The sequence below is a fragment of the Branchiostoma floridae genome, chromosome 13 (assembly GCF_000003815.2).
Source record: "Branchiostoma floridae strain S238N-H82 chromosome 13, Bfl_VNyyK, whole genome shotgun sequence".
NCBI classification, from domain to species: domain Eukaryota; kingdom Metazoa; phylum Chordata; class Leptocardii; order Amphioxiformes; family Branchiostomatidae; genus Branchiostoma; species Branchiostoma floridae.
The window spans coordinates 12,174,724-12,195,078 of NC_049991.1; the positions used below are offsets into that span (position 1 = coordinate 12,174,724).

General features: G+C 42.7%; 3 protein-coding genes across 3 annotated transcripts in view; 1 reads left to right on the forward strand and 2 right to left on the reverse strand.

The window, feature by feature from the left end:
- The first annotated feature begins 251 nt into the window (after positions 1 to 251).
- The window catches only part of LOC118429277 (melanin-concentrating hormone receptor 1-like), a 47,298-nt gene continuing 27,194 nt past the window's right edge, over positions 252 to 20,355 (forward strand). The window contains exons 1-2 of the mRNA XM_035839757.1: positions 252 to 1,404; positions 18,169 to 18,384. The gene's annotated coding sequence lies outside the window, so the exon portion shown is untranslated. The remainder of the gene's footprint in view (positions 1,405 to 18,168; positions 18,385 to 20,355) is intronic.
- Positions 1,501 to 4,747, reverse strand: LOC118429278 (ependymin-related protein 1-like). The gene is made up of 7 exons (XM_035839759.1): positions 4,593 to 4,747; positions 4,290 to 4,454; positions 3,974 to 4,083; positions 3,525 to 3,603; positions 2,667 to 2,834; positions 2,268 to 2,377; positions 1,501 to 2,079 (listed from the first exon to the last, which is right to left on the reverse strand). Exons 1-7 carry the CDS (start codon positions 4,615 to 4,617, stop codon positions 2,032 to 2,034), a joined length of 705 nt encoding a protein of 234 aa, XP_035695652.1. The 5' UTR covers positions 4,618 to 4,747; the 3' UTR covers positions 1,501 to 2,031.
- On the reverse strand, positions 4,950 to 10,996 carry LOC118429279 (mammalian ependymin-related protein 1-like). Its single transcript, XM_035839760.1, has 7 exons — positions 10,813 to 10,996; positions 10,408 to 10,563; positions 10,188 to 10,294; positions 9,765 to 9,840; positions 9,012 to 9,170; positions 6,349 to 6,456; positions 4,950 to 5,909 (listed from the first exon to the last, which is right to left on the reverse strand). Exons 1-7 carry the CDS (start codon positions 10,832 to 10,834, stop codon positions 5,869 to 5,871), a joined length of 669 nt encoding a protein of 222 aa, XP_035695653.1. The 5' UTR covers positions 10,835 to 10,996; the 3' UTR covers positions 4,950 to 5,868.

Consider the following 20,355-nt stretch of genomic DNA (forward strand, 5'->3'; position numbering starts at 1 on the left):
GATAAAAGAAATTCAGCCCATCCCTTGGCTTTTCAAGGCGCCCAATGTTACTGGATCAATGGATAGACAAACAGACAAAAGCACTTAGGGAATTGTCCAAAGCCTTTTTACGTTACAAATTAGGATTGGCATTTGAATGCGGTGACTCTTCAGAAAGTGACAATGTACAGGTAATGTATAATCCGCCTACTCTCCAAGCAGAGGTTCGGCTCCGACTGTTTTTTGTTGTTGTTTTTTTATGCGTTTTTATAGGGCTTTCTATTTGGTATCGTTTTCTTTATGTTTTGTTCTTTATGAGCGAGAGACATAAAGAAAACGGTACAAAATATATTTGTATACTCCGCGATCAGCCACCACTTTGGTGTTAGACAACATATTGATGACCTAATATCACATCGATTTTAGAAAGTTATTTGATGTTATAATTCTTGACTCTGAACAGTAGCATTAACGAAATATAAATTCAAATGAGCCTTACAACTTCAAACCCTTTTGTTAGCCATGCCGCGGCATGCGCGGAAAGACCGAATTTTGGTAGGTAGGTTTGATGCTTTTCTAGCCGCGGCCGGGAGTGGTACTGCAGATAAGGTTTTGGTTTGATTTGATTTGATTTGATTTGATTTGATTTGATTTGATTTGGTTGGATGTATATCGCCCAGGCTCATAAGATATAAATATAAAATGAAAGATATAACGCCTAAGGCCATTGAATATCTTCCTAAACAGATTTAGACATCGTGACATACAATTAGAATAACATAGTCACAGAAAAGATGGACATTTTTGGCGTCACTAGACCAGTAACCAATTTGTTCGCTGTACCACTTTATTCGCACACTTCTTGTATGAGTAGGTTAAGCATATATCAGACATCATAAACCCTTTATCCTGACAGTCCTGGCTTTATTTGAGGTTTTCTTGAATCTGAAACAAACTGGAGATAGGACTCTTCGTGCATTTACCCGTGCCAACGAATGGTGGCGCTTTTACTCTAACTCTGTTGTAGCAAAAACCAATGGCAGCCCCTGTCTGATCGAGAAATGAACAGCATTCTGCATATGAACTTTTCCCGCCATTGGTTGGCTGAGGCAGGAACAGACGATTTTTGAAAGACTTGGCAGCATGTCGGCAGTGGAGAGGTAAATTTCCACAGTTCTTTACGGTAAAATGTCTATGTTTAAGCTATATATTACCTCGTGTTGTGTCATTGGAAGAAATTGTCGTGTCTGGCAATTCATTTGCGAGGCGTTGCTGACAAATTGTAACAGAAACTTATTTGTGCTTGACGTGTAGAAGATTCGAAAATCCTGGCACATGTTTATCTGTGTTCAACAGCGTCACCTGGCAGAAAAGCAACGAGTTGCAGATCGATCGTACGGGCATGGGTGATAGATCATTGTACAGGTTGGTATTCGAATTGCTGTAACATTGTGTCCTATCCTTTCCTCGGAGACAAAGTATTGTTTTCCTGTGGCTCCATTTTCTATACGTTTACTTCCATTTGGGGTCTTGTGTAATGAGGGCAATAGGTGGGTTATGCCTGTCCTCTGTACACTGTCATAGATAGATACCTTGCCAATCTCTTCAGACTTTGACCGTTGCTGTTGTATAGCTCATTTATATGTTCTGTAACGCGACTGAGTAAGAAGACTGCTGTGAAAACAGTACCCCCAAATTGTAATACTGGAAGCAAAGCAATGGTATGAACGACAAACGGTAGCATGCAATTGCCAAACTTTGATTTTGTTACGGTCACTGTTCTTGAAACATTGAAAAGTCGTTGAAGAATCATGCCGTTCTTCCCAGTCTATTTTTTAAGGCAAAGTGGATTTAGCACATTACACTGTATTCTCGACGACCTCCTGCTCAAAAATTGCCTTCTGCATTTGCGTCAACAACAAAGAAGCAATTACAGACGTTTAACAAACTCCATTAGTGGAACGTGTTGGAGCATTCTGATAGTACCGATTGAGAAGCTCGCGGACGTCCTCGCATCTGACCCCCTTTACCCTTCGACCAACAGTGTTGTGTTTACAGTCCTGTGAAGAGGAACGTTCCAGATCTTCGGACTGGTTTCAGCTGAAAAAATGACATTTACAGCCCATTTAAGATACTCGAAGAAGTACAACTATCATTCATAGCCATCAAAATCTACATGCAGAAAAACCTACATGTTTAAATGTAGCTGGTACCGAAGAAACGGACTGAGAAAATGTACCTCACATTTTACGTTTGGTCATCGAAAGAAAGAAAGAAGAGAGCGTCACCTTCTCGTTCCCAGGGTTGGGTGGGCACGGTGGTCTGGGAACGTCGAACACTTTAGGGTCCTTGATGCCAAGCGTGACGTCAGTTACGCCAAGAGTGATCAGGCTGGGCTCTGATAAGCACATGTGATGGGAGTAAAGGGAAACGTTAGAAGACATTAGGCTTACTTAAGCACACTCTTGTCTCCTGATCCCAAAGGATGGCTTGATGTCTGATTGTAACCATTGAATTTAACTGACGAGTGCGTTGACTATTATGGTCAAATGATCGTAGTTAAGAGTGATACCTTATCTTAGCTTAGGTCTACAAAGTAAGCATTACCATGCAATGATATAGCATACAAATTTACAACAAATATCTTTAAATGATGTACAGCAGATATCCACTAACAGTTCCGTTACCTTGTGAGCCAGGTGGACTGATCCGTACCTCGTCCACCAAGATGCACCCATCTCTAGTTATGTCTATGACTCCAGTGCCACCGAGGATAGGGTCAACTATAGACCACGAGTCCACGAGCAAACCCTCCATCCCACCAAAGCGGGACGAACCCATGTAGGTTGAGTTCACTAGGTAGAGACACCGCATTGTTTGAGTGAGTTGATAGCCTGTCTTTTATTAATACACAATCTCTTAATGACCCTTCCCCTCCTAGAGCGGCGGCAATTGTAGGACCGGCCGTTAGGAACGCGATTTTAGTCAGGGTAAACGTGAGTTGATAGTAATAACCTGACTACGAGTCTGTCCAGAGTTTAAACGCTGGGACTGCCGGTCCCCTCCAGGCTAACTAGTTGTTTCACTGCTTTAGGCAATTCACAACTATGGGTCTAGTCGGATATAAAAACCCCTTAAGACTAACGTCACATTTCCAAACTGGGGCCCGACCGGGCTGTTTGTGACATCAGTAGATACTACTTTCGACGAAACCTCTTCCTAAAACCGTTGCTTTCTTAAGCAAGAAGCAGGATTACGTCTACATTCTACATTCATCTGATGTGGTTGGAGAAAACTTTCCACAGCCTTGATCCTCTACGGCTCTTTGTCCCCTTAATCACGTGCTTCATTTCATCTCGATGTATTACTCAAAGAGAACGTCTATAAAGCAGATTTGATAAGACCCAGAGCAGTAAGGGTTAATGATGCCTTTGAGGTGCAGACGACCGTCTAGTCGGGACCAACGGTGGCAATAGATACGTCGGCGCCGTCAGCAATTTCCATGCCGTTCTAATTGTATTTAATGTAGAAAGTTACAGACTTACTTGGCAGACAGTTAAGCATGCCCGTGTTCATCATTCTGCCGACCGTGCAAGTCGTTCCTGTAATGGTGTACTGCTCCATCTAGTCAACAAACATCAATAGCACGTGTCAACCGGATGGATGTCCCAATCTAAATAAATGTCCAGGTGGTTGCTCGCCTATTGAAATTGTTAAAGTACTACCATTACAATAAGATCGTTTAACAGAATTGCCTGATAGAAACAGTAAACTACAGAGGGTGACAATTATCAGGCATTGCTTAATGCCAGTCAATCGCATGTGAACAATTTTTCTTCTGACGATATGATCAACACAACGGACCTGCAGTAGTGTGTTGTCCAAAGATTACAGTGTATGTCTCGGTATAATACGCGGTTTTAATGGAAATTCTATTGAAAACCCATTTCTTACAGAACTGTGTAACAGAGCCAAGGCAGGTGAGCTGTCGCACCTTGTTGTAGTCCATGATGACCTTAGTAGGAGTCGCTATCCCGCGCACTTCCACTGCGATCATCTTTCGTGTGAAATCATAGGACTCTCTTGTCGTCACATTCTGCAATCCTTTCATAACAACAGTTTCAACGCAGTGAAACAAATGATACAATTGGTTCTCGGGATTTATGGACTGGAAAGCAAAAATCTGACACTCATTGAGAAACATGCTTCACGAAGGGCGTGTGCATCATACTGCCGTATTAGACCGCGACATAAAGTAAGAGTGCATTTAACAAGAAGGATAGACACAACTTTAGAACACAAAACTTTACCTGGCTTGCCTGACCTGACGTAGCCCTGGATCATGTGGATGTCACCCTCCCACTGTTTGGGTACACAGCACGGCGCGGGTACTGGGGGCTGTACACGTGTGTCCTCGCTTGGGACTGCGGCCGTACAATGGGTGTGGAGAGCCGAACACAATCCCAGGATAAAAACTGGCATGCAGATAAACAAATCACATTGTAATCTTAGCTTCCTTATGTTCCATGAGACTAAACATAAACACAAGAAACCTTATATTGGACACACATCTAGACATTGTCTGCCCTCTGGCTTAGCCCAACTGTGCTTACCTGTCGTCAGTAGTTTGAACGTCATTTTGAAAAGCGAGGCCAGAGCTGTCCGAGCGCGTAAGCGACCGCAGCAGCGTGTTTTAGTTGTTTTGCTGGCCTTTTCGTGTGTGACTATCACGGTGTAGTGAAGTCATATGTCACAAGGTGTTTCTGTTACGGTAATGTGTACAGAGTGTAATGATTAATCCACATGTGTGACGTGTGGTATTAAGAGAGGACCTTTGGTCATCTGAGCAAGGATCAAACGATATTTAACACATCTTTGCGAAATTCGTTTGCGTCTGCTTCTTTTCTCCCCGGACGGTAATATCATTTGAAGAAATTGACTAATGGATATGGCAAGACGACGAGAGACAATAAGGTAGCTTTGTGCTTTTTTAAATCATGTCGAGTTATGCGTTATCTTCTAATAAACTCTACAACACCGGAGGTGTGGACCATGTAAGAATGAATAAACTTTAACTTTGGAAGGAGAGCCACTTATCTTTTTATGAACAAAGAACGGTTTACTTCAATAATGCAGAACGACTGATATTGCTGTTATGTTGATTAAGTGTCAGGTTAATCCACAGCTGTGAAATATGTCTTAACACTTTGAAGTATGAGGTGCAACGGGGAATCACTAGTAATACCGGTTAGGTCTTGGTCAATCACGTTGAATTTACCTTCGTACATCCTATAACAACCAACAATGATCGTGCGTCGATGAATGTTAGACACCCAGGACGTAAGATATGTCAAATAGTAGTTACTCAAGCAACTGGATATGATGTTGAAAACGTGCAGAAGTTTCAGATAACATTCAATATCTTTCGTCGGTGTCGAAAGATAGCGGATGCAACCTAGACGTCTGGCCGTTTCCAAAATTATATTCATTTCCTAGCCTAGGGTAGCTGCTATTTGGCGATGGTCAATCATACTTAAGCCCCTGGGCTCCACTGATATGACTCTGAGGAAATTAGAAAGTTGAAGACGATGTTGCAGTAACTAGGCTCTTTATTCCCGGCACACTTGACTCGTTTATGGTTGTTATTGCCTGGTAAAGTCGGGGTCGTCCGCAGACACTTCTAGATGGAGGGGAGACACACGGAGTGCCGTCAGCGCTGATGCAGTACAGGAGTATTATGGATTGACATATGTTTAAAATTATATCTTAAACTATGTATATAGTTTCAGATTGAGTTCAAGTCAAATCTTCCATTGAGGGCTTCATTAGTGATATCGTCGGTTGTCCATTTCATCGATTCATCTTTCCATCTATCCATCAAGCCAGCCTTCAAAGTCCAGAGAGCCAGAAGCGTGCATTCAATGCTCCGTCTGAAACGAAAAAAAAAAACAAAAACATTTTCAAGCTTAAAACATTGCATAGTGACTAAACATAATGCGCACGTTAGAAGATATAAAGCACTGAAACAAACAGAAGTACAAACTTTAGTATAGCGATCGAATTGCAAGTATTGAGTATGAATTGAATTGAAAGGTAACCTATGCAAACAAATACATAATTTTTACTTCATGACCTACTCTAACAAACTGTTGTTAATTCTTACTCAATCATATTCATATATGTGGTGGTCATAATACAATAGAACACCACAGAGTATCTGTTACTTATCCAGTAACCATGGTGAAAGCCGTCCGGTCCAGGTCATAAACCTCATTTTTTTTGAGGGGAAGAAGAAGAAGAAGAAGAAGAAACGGATCAAAGGCAATATATGTTCCTTCGGCGAAGGTTAACATACAAAAAGGTTCTTACCAGTCTGGTTATTGTTAGCAGGGCATGGGGGACTCGGCACGTTGAACACCTGAGGGTCCCTGATGCCCATCGTGATGTCAGCGTAGGTCAGCACAGTCATGCTCTGAGCTAAAACAAAATAGGATACGACAATACGAATAAACCTACAATTTACTACAAAACCCATTTCTACCAGCAGACCGTCTATCGGAACCAAAGGTAAACTTTCTACACTAATTTGAATTGATACTAACATTGTGGTTGCAACGTTCATATTGACTCATACTAACGTTCATACTGCCAAGCCCTGGTATTTTCGGCATATCCTGTTTGCCGTGCCAGGTTATAACCGGGATAGGGCAAAGTAACCGCAAACCCGAAAGTAAGGGGCGTCGACCTTATTCGAGGGTTTCTTTTCAGAGGTCAGTGGTCATAACCTGGCACTGAGAGCATTTTATTGGGCTGAACTGTGGTAGTTTAAGTATTAACAAGAGTTCGTAGACCTCAGGCCTGCATGAAATGTATTGGGTTTCTGTAGACCTATTGGGTATTTTTGCCTTTTTGTCTGTGGTACGTGGTTGGAAAAATGAGCTTTTTACCGTGTTGGTTGTGCACCATGCAAAAGTCTGACTCTGAAATTCCATTTTCTGAATTTGTAAGTTTGGACATGGATGAACATTACTTATTTTGGATTTCTTAAGTATGTAACCAACCACAGTACTTTGAAGTTGTTGAGACGCTACCTTTTTTTGTCTCAGATGGCCCATGCACATGTAGTTACTCTGTCACATGATATACTAATATCTTCCTATTTCAATGTACTGACCTAATGCAGCTGCTAAGTCTCCTTGGTTTGTGTTCTTCCAATGATATTCATTAAAGATTTATTTCTGGGGTGTTATTCACTTGACATCGGAATGTTACTTGCATAATTTGACCAATGATACTTTTATCTGTAGTTCCATAGACATTAGACAATATGAATAGTGGTAGCCCCCATGCAGCAGCAACAGTTAGTCCCCAGGGTGGTATGATATTTTCATTCAATCCATCCAACCCAAACCTAAATCTCCTGTAGTATCTAAGCCAAATTTAACAGCATAATTTACTATGAAAAATGTCCTTGTCAATCCCATTTATAGATGGCAAGCTGCTGGCAATGTAGCCTGATTAAATCTCGCTTATAGCAGCCCGCCAAACATCCGCCGGCCCGCGGGGAGGGGCCAGTTACAGCCCTGGACAGCGGAGTTTGTGTTACACAGACTACTGGCAATGGAAGCTTTGAAAAGTTCAGAAGCTGTTGTAGTCAGAGCAAACACCCAGCAAACATCCCCGCAAACCAATGAGCAGTTGCTTAGAAGGGGAATTTCATCATATATTTGCCGCGACAAAATGCAACCAACGATACTGAATTTAAAACAGAACAAAGCTAAGCCTCCACCACTTAACCCTGCCTGTACCATAGATTAAGCAGGCCCAAAAACCAAGCGAATATGACTAGCCCAAAACAACAAATTACCTGTATACAGTATGGAAATGGCATTACCAAAGAAACAAAAAGAAACACAGGACAAATCATACACATACCTTTCTCTTATGCCCACACTCTATACAGTTCTCCTCCACATTAGAAAATTGCATCTTCTTCTGTTTAAGTTCAAGTTCAACCATGATTGCCAACAGGGTAAAGGAACTTGTACCGGAACTTAAAACTCAGTACTATACAGCTCTAGAAACACCACAAAGAGTAATAAGCAAACTTCAATTATACCTGACCAACAGATATATATTCTTGTACACTCCCGTCATCTGGCAAACTGTCAGTGCCACTAAGTAACCTGATACATTGAAGGTGGCCCAGGCCAGATGATGGTTCTACACCCAACCATAATCTGTTTTTAAAACCAAGCAGATATTGGGAGGATGCCCCAACCACACTAAAACAGGGTCAACCTATACAGTATCAAGTTCAAGCACTAGGAGGCCCAAAATCAAACCTGACCACCAGGACACCACAAACAACTCACGTACCAAATGGCAACACAATGGCACCTTGCGTTCCGGAGATACAGCGCACGCCCCGTGCCCGCACAAAAGGTAACCTAAAATGTCAAGTTCAAGCACCAAGGGCGCCAAAATCAAAATTGAGCATTATTCAGCCACCGCCGACACATGTGCCAAATATCATCGCGCCAGCACCAGCCGTTCAGAAGATATAACTCCGGAAACACCCCTCCCGGACACAAAATTCGACCTGCCGGGTCAAGTTCAAACGCGACAAGGCCCAAAGTCAATCCTAGGCAACAGGCAACAACCCCCCACCCATGCACCAAAAATCGTCGCAATCGCGCGTATCGTTCCGGACACACAGCGCCAAAAGTGCCCCAAAAACACAAAAAATGCCACCTTCAATGTCAAGGTCAAGCGCCAGGAGGCCCAAAATCACACCTGAGTGTCAGGCTACCATCCCCAACCCACGTACCAAAAATCGTCGTGCTCGCACCATCCGTTCACGAGATACAGCGCCCTACATCCCCGGCTACCAAAAAGTTCCCACCAGCATCAAAACCATACCTGCATACATGCAGGTAAAGAGTGAATTTACATGACTTGGTTTCAAATAGGAAATCGTTACTTTTTGGTCGGGTCGGCATAAACATTACTGCCAGACCTTGGCCACTTACCCTCCTTATTGGTGATGACCTCTGCGACTGGGATGCACCCGTCGTGGGTGACATCGACGACAAGGTCACCGCCGAGGCCAGGAGCCGTGACCTGCCACGCGTCCATCAGCAGCCCCTGCATCCCGCCGAAGTAAAACGTCTGGAGATGGGTAGCACTTGCTGCAGGAGAATACATGCAGATGTACATTATTCGTGGTACTACTAGAATGTTCACCGTTGTGCGTATCGTTCTGTTAATCTACAGACAAACTTCCCAGTGGCCTAAGATAGTATCAAAGCTGACCACGGACACTCCTTGGTCAGCTTTGATACTGTCTTATCCCACCGGTAAATCTTCCTGGTATGCCTGACCACCTCTTGACCTTTATTGATTTTGATCGATCTTGGAACCGCTAAGACGTTGAGTTACGGACAACAGTTTTGATATGATATGATTTGATGAATCAAATATTATTTGTTCACAGCTGCCACCAATACACTGAAAGTAAGATGTATTGTCCTGTATACACTTCTTGGAAATCAATACGTAGATGAGGCAACCAGTAGTTGTCTTGAGATGGAATAGATAAATTACTGTAGTAAGTACAAGGAATTAATCTGTGATAATGAATTCAGTATATTAGAGTGTGACTAATGTCTAACCAACAGTTAGTTATCTAAAGTTATCGAGAGTTTCGTATGCCAATGTCAATGAAGGGTCGATGGTCAGATTTTTCTTTCAGTTTTACCGTTGACAGGTTTGCTGGCACTTACCTGGAATGCAGTGAAACATGTCCCCGATGATCTTTGTAGCGCTGCAGTTCTGACCCGAGATGACATACTGCATCATCTAAACGGAAAGGTCATTTCGAAAGTAAACTTACATGCCCGGGCTTTTTTTATGCTTTTTGCTTTCATTACTTTTATCTTCTTTGTTTCGTTATGGACCGTTGGGTCTCCGACGTTCTGGCTATGCATGATTTCTGCTCTAGACATCTGAGATTGCTGTTTCAAACATCTGAGGCCAATAAGCCAGATACATGAATGACGATAGCAGCAAAATGAGGCAGTTTAAGTCCATACAGATAGCACGATGAGGTCAGACAGGTCAATGTTATTGCCGATACAAATTGTTCCACCACATCCGTACGTGGGTTGGGAGATCCGGTATTCTGTGGTAATGAATGAGATGCTTACCTTGTTGTAGTCCTGGATGACCTTAGTCCGTGGCGAGCCCAGAAGTTCAAGGGCGAGTTTCTTATTGCTGAAGTCGTAGGACTGGCGATAAGTCACATTCACCAGGTCTGCGAATAAAACATTTCAAATGATCTAACAAAGTACACTATTTGTGAACAACTGCATCTGGAACGACTGCTTGCTAGTGTAGATATTTGTCAAATGCATTGTGAATACGTACTCGGTTGTCCTGAAATCACTTGCCCCATGATCATGTGTTGTAAGCCCTCCCATTGCTGAGGTACACAACAGGGTAGGGGAGGCTGTCTGTCTCCAGCCAATACCGGCATCTTTGGTGGCATCAACAACGCTGAGGACATCGCCAGCAAGCAAACCGCTATAGTGAAGATAAAAATATCCAGAAAATGCAGACGAGAGAGGTGATTGACATGATACACCGGGATAACTAAAAGATTAATTAAGTACCCGATAAGTTCTCATTCAAGCTGTGCAAAATTTTCTCTAAAAAAAACACGTTTCGGCTGAAATGCAAATTTGACGTCTCACAATCACACGTCAGAAAGCCCCCTAACCACAGTCTGAATCCACAGATACCCTACGTGTGACTGTAGTCTATAACACCTACCTATGATCAGTCGTTTAACCATCGTATTAACCTAGGTCAATCCAATATCAGACTTGAAGAGGAACACTGCTGAAGGCGTAGAGAGATTTTAGTTAAAGTCTACTATATATAGGTGCTGACTAGTGAACCTCAATGTGCATAACTGTTTTTGATAGGGATAGAGATATGAGGTCAAACCAGTCACATGGTGTTTAGGTATAGAGTGAGGTCAAAACTACGCCGGAAGGCGTTTAATTATTAACTATCTTCCACTGTCACCAATGCCGTGTGTAAAGATTTGAAGTAGCCTGTTCAGGTCATTGACCGCTTCATGCCTCAATGTCAATCAGCACCGCAGGCTGTGTCATGCCATCACCGGCAGCCGACCGTACATGATTCACATGCGTATAATCTCGTGTACATGATTCACGAGATTATAAAGTCTTGAAAGAGGCTGGGAGGGAGGCTTCCATGATACAGCTTTCCATCCATGAGAGGTCACCTCACTTCAATGATGCATACCCCTCCTTGAAGACATGGATACTTTCATCTCCTAGGGACTTTGTGGTTGTTGCTCTTCTTCTGAAAGGTGATTTTTTCTTCTATCTCAATAGCAGACAGATGTATATGAAAGGAGCCGAAGCAAGTCATCTGCTTTCACAAGACGTTTTGTCACCCTTTTGTCACTTTGGACAAAGTCCATCCAGGGTCAGGATCGTTGAACCAAGTTAATACATGACATTCCATATACCACACCATACGACTTCGACAATAAGTCAAACCGTATCTTGCTGGTGTCAATAACACAGGAATGACTTTGCACCATGCCAATAAATAGTAGTACCGATATTGTAGTTGGCACTGAGATGTACTTAAGTTGCTTTGTGACAAGTAAACGAGCAATAATTTCTCTACATGCGGTGCTTTATACAACCACTGCCTGGTAGTATCTAAGCTTTGCTTCCCCCGATAGAAAATACATCACGGTCTATGTCCATTGGTTTTCTGGCGCTGGCGGAAAATTGCCGCTTGTTTCTATTTTTCATGCAATACAAATTGGCAGATCGATGAGGCGTGGTAGCCTTTGATAAGCACGTTAAATTTGATAATCCTGACAGACGGTCTGATTTGTTCGCTACGGTAACGGTAGCAAAACCAATATAATGTCCTTGGTAAAAACGAATAGTAAATTGAAAATGCAAGAAGTTATCACGCTGTGTCATTGACCGGATATTGCAGTACAGGCCGATCTGTTGCTTTGATACATGAATAAACCTTATATTTCCATGTGTAGTGCCGCAAAGCAGTTTTCATGTATGACTACCAATGCAAGTTGAAAGAAGGGAAATTTCTTTGGTCAATTATCAAGTCACACAACATAACCTTGGGCGCAGTTGAGTGTCTTCCATGCTGTGCCTGTATACTCGTGGTGTTGCTAACAAGATGGGCCTGCCCCTGGGCCTCGACGAGAAAGGATAACACACGAATACATTTCAAGGGTACCCAAGTGAAAGTAGAATCAAATTGTTACATATTTGCTGCACGTACGTGACAACAACAGCAAGGAAATTGGTTTTCAGCCTTTTCTATTATGTTCCATCCATGGCGGGTGCTTAAATTAGACTTTCAATCCCCTCGGTTGTGTCTGTTCGTTGTTGTCAGCAACAGTGTCTGCAGACAAAGGAGATCAAAATCTCGGACTGGTGTCTCTGAAGTTGGCAAAGTTCCCATAAAAATCTCCGAATATGGACTTGTTATATCCTCTCGGCGTGGTTTTTGTTCTCCACACAAAACCTTTTGTGGCCCTGTTACGGTAGCGCTCCAGAAAGATCGGAATTAAAGTCGTACTTTGGCCGAAGTTTGAAAGCAATATCTGACGTTTGGTTTGTGCGTGGAAGTTAACTTTGCTATTTGCAGACGCTTGCTGTTGGTTCACTACAGGGAAAACGTCATGGCGTCAGCATCTCAAAGGCTCACCAGACCATTAGCGCCAGTATGACTGTACACTACACTACACTACACTACACTACAGTAATTGTAAGACTGATTCCTGAAAAATGGTAAAGAGGAACCAAACAGCCCCTGAGTTGGATTCCTGGAATAACGGTTATTACGGGAAATCAATAGGGAGTGCATGAGGTTCCGGAAATTCAGCAGATGAGAAGCAACCCGGTAGACCTTTAGATGAAGAAGTAGGATCCGATTCGCATCACATAGTATTACAGGGAATCAACTTCTACCGATAAAAGTTAACTGCTACATATAACCGCAACAGAGGATAATGAAAAGTGTTAAGCCATGTCAGGATAAATAAAAGTCAAAACGCATCATTGAAGCAGGGTCAAAAGTAGCATCTTTCTTCATCATCAAGCCCCATCACATCAGTCTGTGTATTCTGAAGGTCAAAGTGAGCGTCTTTTCTCCAAATTAAGGTACCGGCCGGTGACGTGACATTTGCTTGCTATCCTCAACAAGGTCACAAGATTATATTGGATGTGAACAACAGCTCCTCCCAATACTGATTTAGTTATGTGTATTTGATGTTGGCATTGTGTGAAAATTGAGGCCAAAATATCCCCCAAGTGTTTCGACTATTCTAAAATTTCTACTCACCTGGACCAAAATTGTCGCCGAAGTTAGGTGCACTTGCGCTACTCGGACGTAAGAACACAGGGTTTGTGCAAATCAAACATGAACTACTCCAACCTGCCTGTCTCTTCTTTCTCTCACCCTTCCCTGCCGTCTGTATTTTAGCTGACGAATTCTCCTCATATCAGCCCTTCCCAGACATGAAAGTCGTCATCACGTCCCTGATTCTAGTGAACAACTTACGTTCGAAGAAAGCTGACGTTTCAATCAATGTCAAGATTTCGAGGCTATTCACCTTCGGTAACTGGTTGGAAAATTGTCCGATTGCCACACATTTAGGACCATGCAACAACTTTGCTTTCGACCACTCCCCAACCAATGTCGGTACAAGATTATAATAGTCCATTCTATTCTAGCACCAGTTTTCTCTTCTGATACCATTCCAGCAGGATGTGGCTTTCCCGACTTTTTGTTTCAAATCATTAGTCGTAAACACCACCAGGCAACCTCGAGCTCGCCGACCAACTCCCAAACACAGACGACCTTGCTCAAGACTAAGTCGTAACCATGGTCTTGAGAAGGTTCAGAGGAGATGAGATGGCCGGCCATGTGGGCTTAGGGTCTAGCTGGAGTTTAGCCACAGGGTGCTCAGAACACTCCTAAGGCTTAGGTCACATTTCCAAACCGGGGCCCGGTCGGGATGTTTTAAGAAACGAAAAATGAAAATGTATACCTATAAATATACACAAATCTTGCCAATGAATCATATTTTGACATTTTGTGTATTTTGATGTCTTTTATATCATTCTTTTCGCTTCCGATAGCTGCAGGGCCGGGCCCATGTTTGGAAATGTGACGTAGGCCTTAGCCAGCTAGACTCCCTATGCCACCGATAGATCTGCCTGGAGATAGTAGCGTATAATTACTGAAAGTATGGATACATCTGAGTAATGACTCAGGGTTACTCTAGTTTGCTCATTGTATGTCCGCCATGACGTCAGTCCATGGTTTTACCTTAGGGATTGTGTATTCCGTTGAAGATGTATGTGACACAGTGAGGTCATTATCCAATAATGCTAGTGTCCGTCATCCATATGTCTACATAAAACCCGTAGGCTACCTAACATGCGCATAGGTAACCAAACGTGAATGCATTCCTCGTATTTAAGCAGTCGGTCAATATACAGATCAGGTAAATTAGAAATCATACACGACTCGAAGCATCTTCTATAAGACAGTTCTACATTAATGTGTGTTAGTAGCAGCAAATGTAGCTGATAGCTCGTCATCGCGTCTCACAATTCATCCCTGTGTCTGCCGGCAGGTCTCGAATGCGTTGTTTTTCAATAACCAAGTCTAATGCCACTACTGCGGCTATGGCGCCAACAAAACCTTATTACATCATTCAATCAACAAACCAAAGCCTTCGACGACTTGGTATGTCCAACTCTTAGATGAAGTTTTCACAAGTTTCTTTCCGAGACTGTTGCCAATAATCGAAATGGCAGTACGAGGTCTTTGAACTTTAACACCTGCGTCTAATTAAAATAACATGAAAGCTACGGATGACTTAAAAGCATCATAAAAGCAAATATATAACCTGCTACTTTCGACGACTCTGTGATAACAGCTGATAGGAAAGCCGTACTTTACGTAATCGTTATTTTTTATGTATCTAACCGTCGTTTCATGGCCGTATTTTACGACTTTCCCTCTGTCGTTTACGTTTATAGTTACAGTTAACGTTTACAGAGTGGTGTAAAAATGAACCACCGTATATAATTCATTGCAATGACACATGACTTACAGTCGTAGACTTAAGGCATCCAGACATGCTAAACAGCTAAAATCCTTTGACATACATGTAACCTTTGTAAAACGTTTTCGAAATGGGTTTCACAATTTAACGACTGTCGACAGTGGAGTGTGCAAAATCCCCCGCAAATCGTAAAGATGACAATCTTCCTTTGTATTTTATCGTGCAAACAATAGAAGCTGACAGTTGTAAGAGTAACTGAGTCCTGTGCACTGACGGAGCAATCTGTGGTGTCCGTACTTGCGTCTTTTACTTCCCAATGGTTCAGTTAACGTTTGACAGATTGCACAAAGCCCGGGGCCAGATTTCTCCGTTCTATTGTTTAGTGCAGTCACGGATTGAGTATGTTGCGGCTAGCATTGATTTGATCCACGGATATATGCATATGGATTATGAAACAGTGTATCTAGAAAAATGCAAAAGTTCTCAAACAGGTCAGTAGAAATGTGAATATGATTTAATTCATGCATTTGCATATATACTTACAGTGTGGGGAACAGGGACTTCATTTCTTACGAACATCTCCATCATAATACACTAGAATCATTGTACAAGTTGATCAATCGTAACTATTAAGTTCTAATGTTCAAGTCAATATGCCTTCTGCGTTGTAAAACTCGACATTATTAATGCAAAGGGCTATGGAATAGAGGGATATGTGGTGTTAGGAACTATAACATTACAAAGTCAATTTCTATTCCATTTCACATTCCATGCCCTTTCTACTATGTGCATTTACATTATGCCTTACAGGTATGAACTTTATATGTCATGATCACAAATGTTTCAGCGGATATCCTTGACGAGTAGTCGTTATTTTCCACCCGAAGAAACATCTAAATAAAGCAGAATATGTTGGTAGAGTATTTGCATTGTCTTGAAGGCACGTCTTGTAACGACTTTGGAATAGCAAAAGGGGGTATGATAAATGACCGGAATGTCAAGTCCGACTCATAAAAGTCCACCTGGGCAACTAGAATAGCTTCTCGTTTGGCTTTTCGGGGAAATGGGCCATCCGTGTTTCTGTAGGCAGGCTATCTATTACCATATTCCCCATGCACCGTATTCCACATTTTCTATGCCTTTTGATTACTCGAGAATACTTAGTTTGTGTTGCCAGTCCGTGTGACTAACGTTATATGTATGACGTCAATATAGGCACAATTTGAGCTGTGCAAAAGGAGTGATCCAAAATCCGCGAGACTAAAGTCATTGCCTTTGATTTATATCGTTAGTAGAGTATTGTTCAGCAAAACTAATGCATCCCTAGCCTATTCATCAACTGCGCACAGATAGGTGACTTTGAAGTTGGGCATATATCTAAGGTCACCTTCTGCCTTCTACATCGTTGGGAGGTGGTACCCCTGACACGGAGGGGAATACAGAGTACCTCAGGGTTACTGATATTTGAAACGCGTCATTAATATTTGGTACGAGCCGATAAGAGTCACAAATGATGCTCCATGTGCCACACTGAAGGTCGTGGCGAAACGGCACTGGAATACATATCATAAACTATAGCCGTCAAAAAGTGGCTACCAGGGAGCCGCTGAGGTTTTCATTGCCTTGATTACTTGTCCATTATCAGTATCACATCATAACTAATCATTACCTTCGCCAAGAAGGTTATATTTTGGGTAGCGTTTGTATGTTTGTATGTATGTATGTATGTATGTTTGTATGTATGTATGTATGTTTGTATGTATGTATGTTTGTATGTAGAAGACCAGCATAACTCAAGAACGCCAGAATGGTATGTATTGATATTTGGTAGGTCTTGATGAGACCTGGAAACGATTAGATTTTCAAGACATGGAACAATCGCATCAACATATTATAATCAATTGTGTTGGACGGACGTCGGACGAGCTCCGTTCATTTGTAAAGGGGAAAGATTTTGATGAATTTCGCATGAATTGTAAAGCCGGCTTACAGCCGTAAGCCATACATGAGTATACGATCTCATACATCCAAACCTATAGCAAAAAAAAAAAATGAAGAGGAATAGAAGTACTGTCTTGGTATCCAATTGCCTTTCATTATAAAAGGCACGTAGCATTCTTAGAAAAGTTCATACAGTAGTCTTTATTATCTCATATTACGGACCAAACTGTCTACTAAAGATGAAAGGCCAAAAGAATGGCACGTGTTCAACACAGGTGTCAAATTGATTAGATGACAGTTAAAATTCTGCTGGAGCCCTCCCAAGCTCCCAACGACACCAGGACGACGCTCGCCAAAAGCACGCCCAACATGTTAAAAGTCGGACGAAATATCGTAGGAAGCCCGAACGAGTTTCGCGCGAGGCCGAAGAGTTCCGGCAAACTCCGACCGAAAAAAGAGATCTAAATTTATAAAACCGTCGGATTGCCGCACGAGTATTGGCTAAGTCTTTGCCATTGCGCGGACAAGCTCCGGTCGAGCTACAGGCAACCCATTGACGAGCTCTCCGAGCTCAACACTCCCCGCCGAGGCCTCGCTGAAATTAAGCGCAGCTGCAAGTGCCCCACAAACGCCGGCCGAGCTGCTAGAAATCGCCCGAGGCCCGCATAATCGCCCCAACGCCGGTCATACTCCGGCCGAAAATGCCAATTTGGAGCTCGCCAACAACTCGGCCGAGCTAAATTCTTGATTTGTATATATTAAAAGCCGGCTTACCGACGGCGTATACATACGTCACGTCCCCACGTCATAGAGTGCTCAGCGGAGATGAGGATCAATACGTGGCCTTGAAGGGCAGTAACGACCCATAAATACTCTTTAATTGGTTGAGCAAGCTGCCCTTTGTGGTGCCCCTATTTGTTCCATCGGAACCCTGTTCCACAAATGCCCATGCCTCAAGGACAGATCCAACCGTTCGACGATGTCTTTTTGGCATAGACTTTGAAATTAGAGGTTTTCTATTTTACGTTTGACATGCGATTCTTTGGAACAGTGGCTCCGAATGATATCAATCTGTTCTCTCTATACAGTGATTGCGTTTGGCTGGTGATCACGTGATCAGACGGGCATTTTCATCATCTTTCCGCACATACGTAAGCGTGTGGGCGGCAGAGCACGTCTACAACGAGCCGCTGGAACTAGCTGGGGTGCCCGCACGGTTCAGCGATGGGCCCGGGAGCGGACAGACAGCTGTCCATGGCCAGGACGACCTGAATCCGGCTTCACACCAGGCATAAAGCTGTCTTGTGAGTAAAATAGAATCGTAGTATTGATACATATAGCAATGGCCGATTATATAAAAAGGCCGGTACCTTACTGATCTTTATGAAGGTAATTCGGTAGTTCGACATATTGCTTTCTACTGTAAGGCCAGTTGATTACAAAAGCTGTCTGGTGAGTATCATAAAATCGATCTTTAACACATATGGCAATGGTCGATAATGTATTATGGCCAATACGTTCCTGATCTTTATGAAGGTAATTCGTTAGTTCGACATATTGCTTTCTACTGTGAGACCTATTGATTACAATAGCATTGTAACCGATCTCCACCCGATGATTTCCCATACAATGAGATCAGCCTCACTATGAACGTTCCCGTCTGGTTAATAACATGTCTATGGTCGCTATGTTCCAAAAGCAACGGTATTTTTGTGTTTTCCTCCCAAGAGAGAGGTGCATCTTACTAATACATTCTTTCTCAAAGCGCACTACCTTGTGTTCTTGATAGATTTTAATTGGGCATGGAGATGGTTGTCACAGTGATGGTGAGAGAACTTATACTGTACCCGTCCGTCTGTAGCTCCATCTCATGACGGTATCTCAAACCTAATCATCCCACCTATGTCTTCCCAAGATGAATCACAGGTGTGGGTCTTCTATCATCGCCCCTGTCTAAACTTGTTTGCAATGCCATGAGTCTGTCGAGTTTGTCCTTGGATGACATATGCATTTTCGACGTTATAAGTCACACGATGAACACCTGAACACATCCCCATACCACCGTTGTGGAAATTGAAGTGATTGGAAAGGTAACAGGTGTTTTAGATGGACGTACGCTGTTACACTGGTGTTTTTCGGTGGTTTCCAGATCGTTCTGACGGGTAATTTTCCCACACGTCCAGCCTGATGTCGGTGTTACAATAAGAGAACCGGCTTATGTTTCTTCTTTTGATGACCTGCCATAAACATCCCTAGCTAGCGTTCAGAATGAAAGACTATCACTGCAGTTTCAGCCTGGCTCTGCTGTGGTGAAATACAATCATGGAGCTCCCAATAATTTCGCTCACAATCGACGTCCAGCCGTTTTGCAAAAAAAAGTCTTCAATTGAACACTCAAAATTGTCTTCAGCTCTTTTGCATTCATAGTTAGGGTTTGAAATACTAGTTTCTCCCAGATCATTTCAGTGTCACTGACGAAAGATAATGGGTGCTATCTGAAACGTCTTACCGTTTTCAATATCATATCTAGTTGCTTGAGTAACTGCTTTTTGGCATTTCTTCAATCAGTGTGGCGAACATAGGCGCAGAGAGGGGAGAATCAGTACGAATGTGACCAAAACGTGACGATACTGATGACGCATTGCAGGAGCCCTGTCTTGATAAATCCGAAACCCGAAAGCGGGAAAAAGTGACTCCACACTGAGATAGCGGCTACTTCACTAGTTTCCTAGAACGAACCTCTACAAAAAGACCGTTTGGTCATCAGTGACGGTTTGCTGTATAGATTTGTGTAGCATGATATACAATATTTCTCTTGTCTTAACAACATGTTTAAGAGAGCATTTGTCTTTATGTAAAAACATATTCCACCTGTCCATGTTATGGATTGATTCTTCTGCTCTAAGACCGCCTTCTCTAAAATAAATGGGGGTGGCTCAGGATAAACAGCGGCGCCATCTCACTGAGGCTAACGGGTTTTTACCACCCACACAGCATTGGGGTTGGGAGCTATGGTGGAAAGGCGATTCAATTGTTTATGAAGAAGCTGCAGAGCTATAGCAGCCGGGAAGGCTTCTAGGTTCTGTTTAATCATTGGTTTCAGCTCACGCCATCTTTCACTGACTCCTTTTTTGATGAAGGTAAAATGTAAACAGGCGACCTTAAACTAAGGACGAAAAATGACCCTTGCGGACAAACTGCGTCTTCGCATTGTGTGGGCGATAAAAGAACATTAGTCACACAACGATTTTTACAATTTGCGGAGAGGGCAAGAG

Coding starts and splice junctions, on each gene's coding strand:
- LOC118429278 (XM_035839759.1), bottom strand. CDS start 4,617: ATGACGTTCAAACTACTGACGACAG. Junction 4,455..4,592: donor GTTCAAACTACTGACGACAG/GTAAGCACAGTT, acceptor TCTGCATGCCAG/TTTTTATCCTGGGATTGTGT. Junction 3,604..3,973: donor TCATCATGGACTACAACAAG/GTGCGACAGCTC, acceptor TTTGTTGACTAG/ATGGAGCAGTACACCATTAC.
- LOC118429279 (XM_035839760.1), bottom strand. CDS start 10,834: ATGGTTAAACGACTGATCATAG. Junction 10,295..10,407: donor AGTGATTTCAGGACAACCGA/GTACGTATTCAC, acceptor TTTTATTCGCAG/ACCTGGTGAATGTGACTTAT. Junction 9,841..10,187: donor TCATCCAGGACTACAACAAG/GTAAGCATCTCA, acceptor CTTTCCGTTTAG/ATGATGCAGTATGTCATCTC.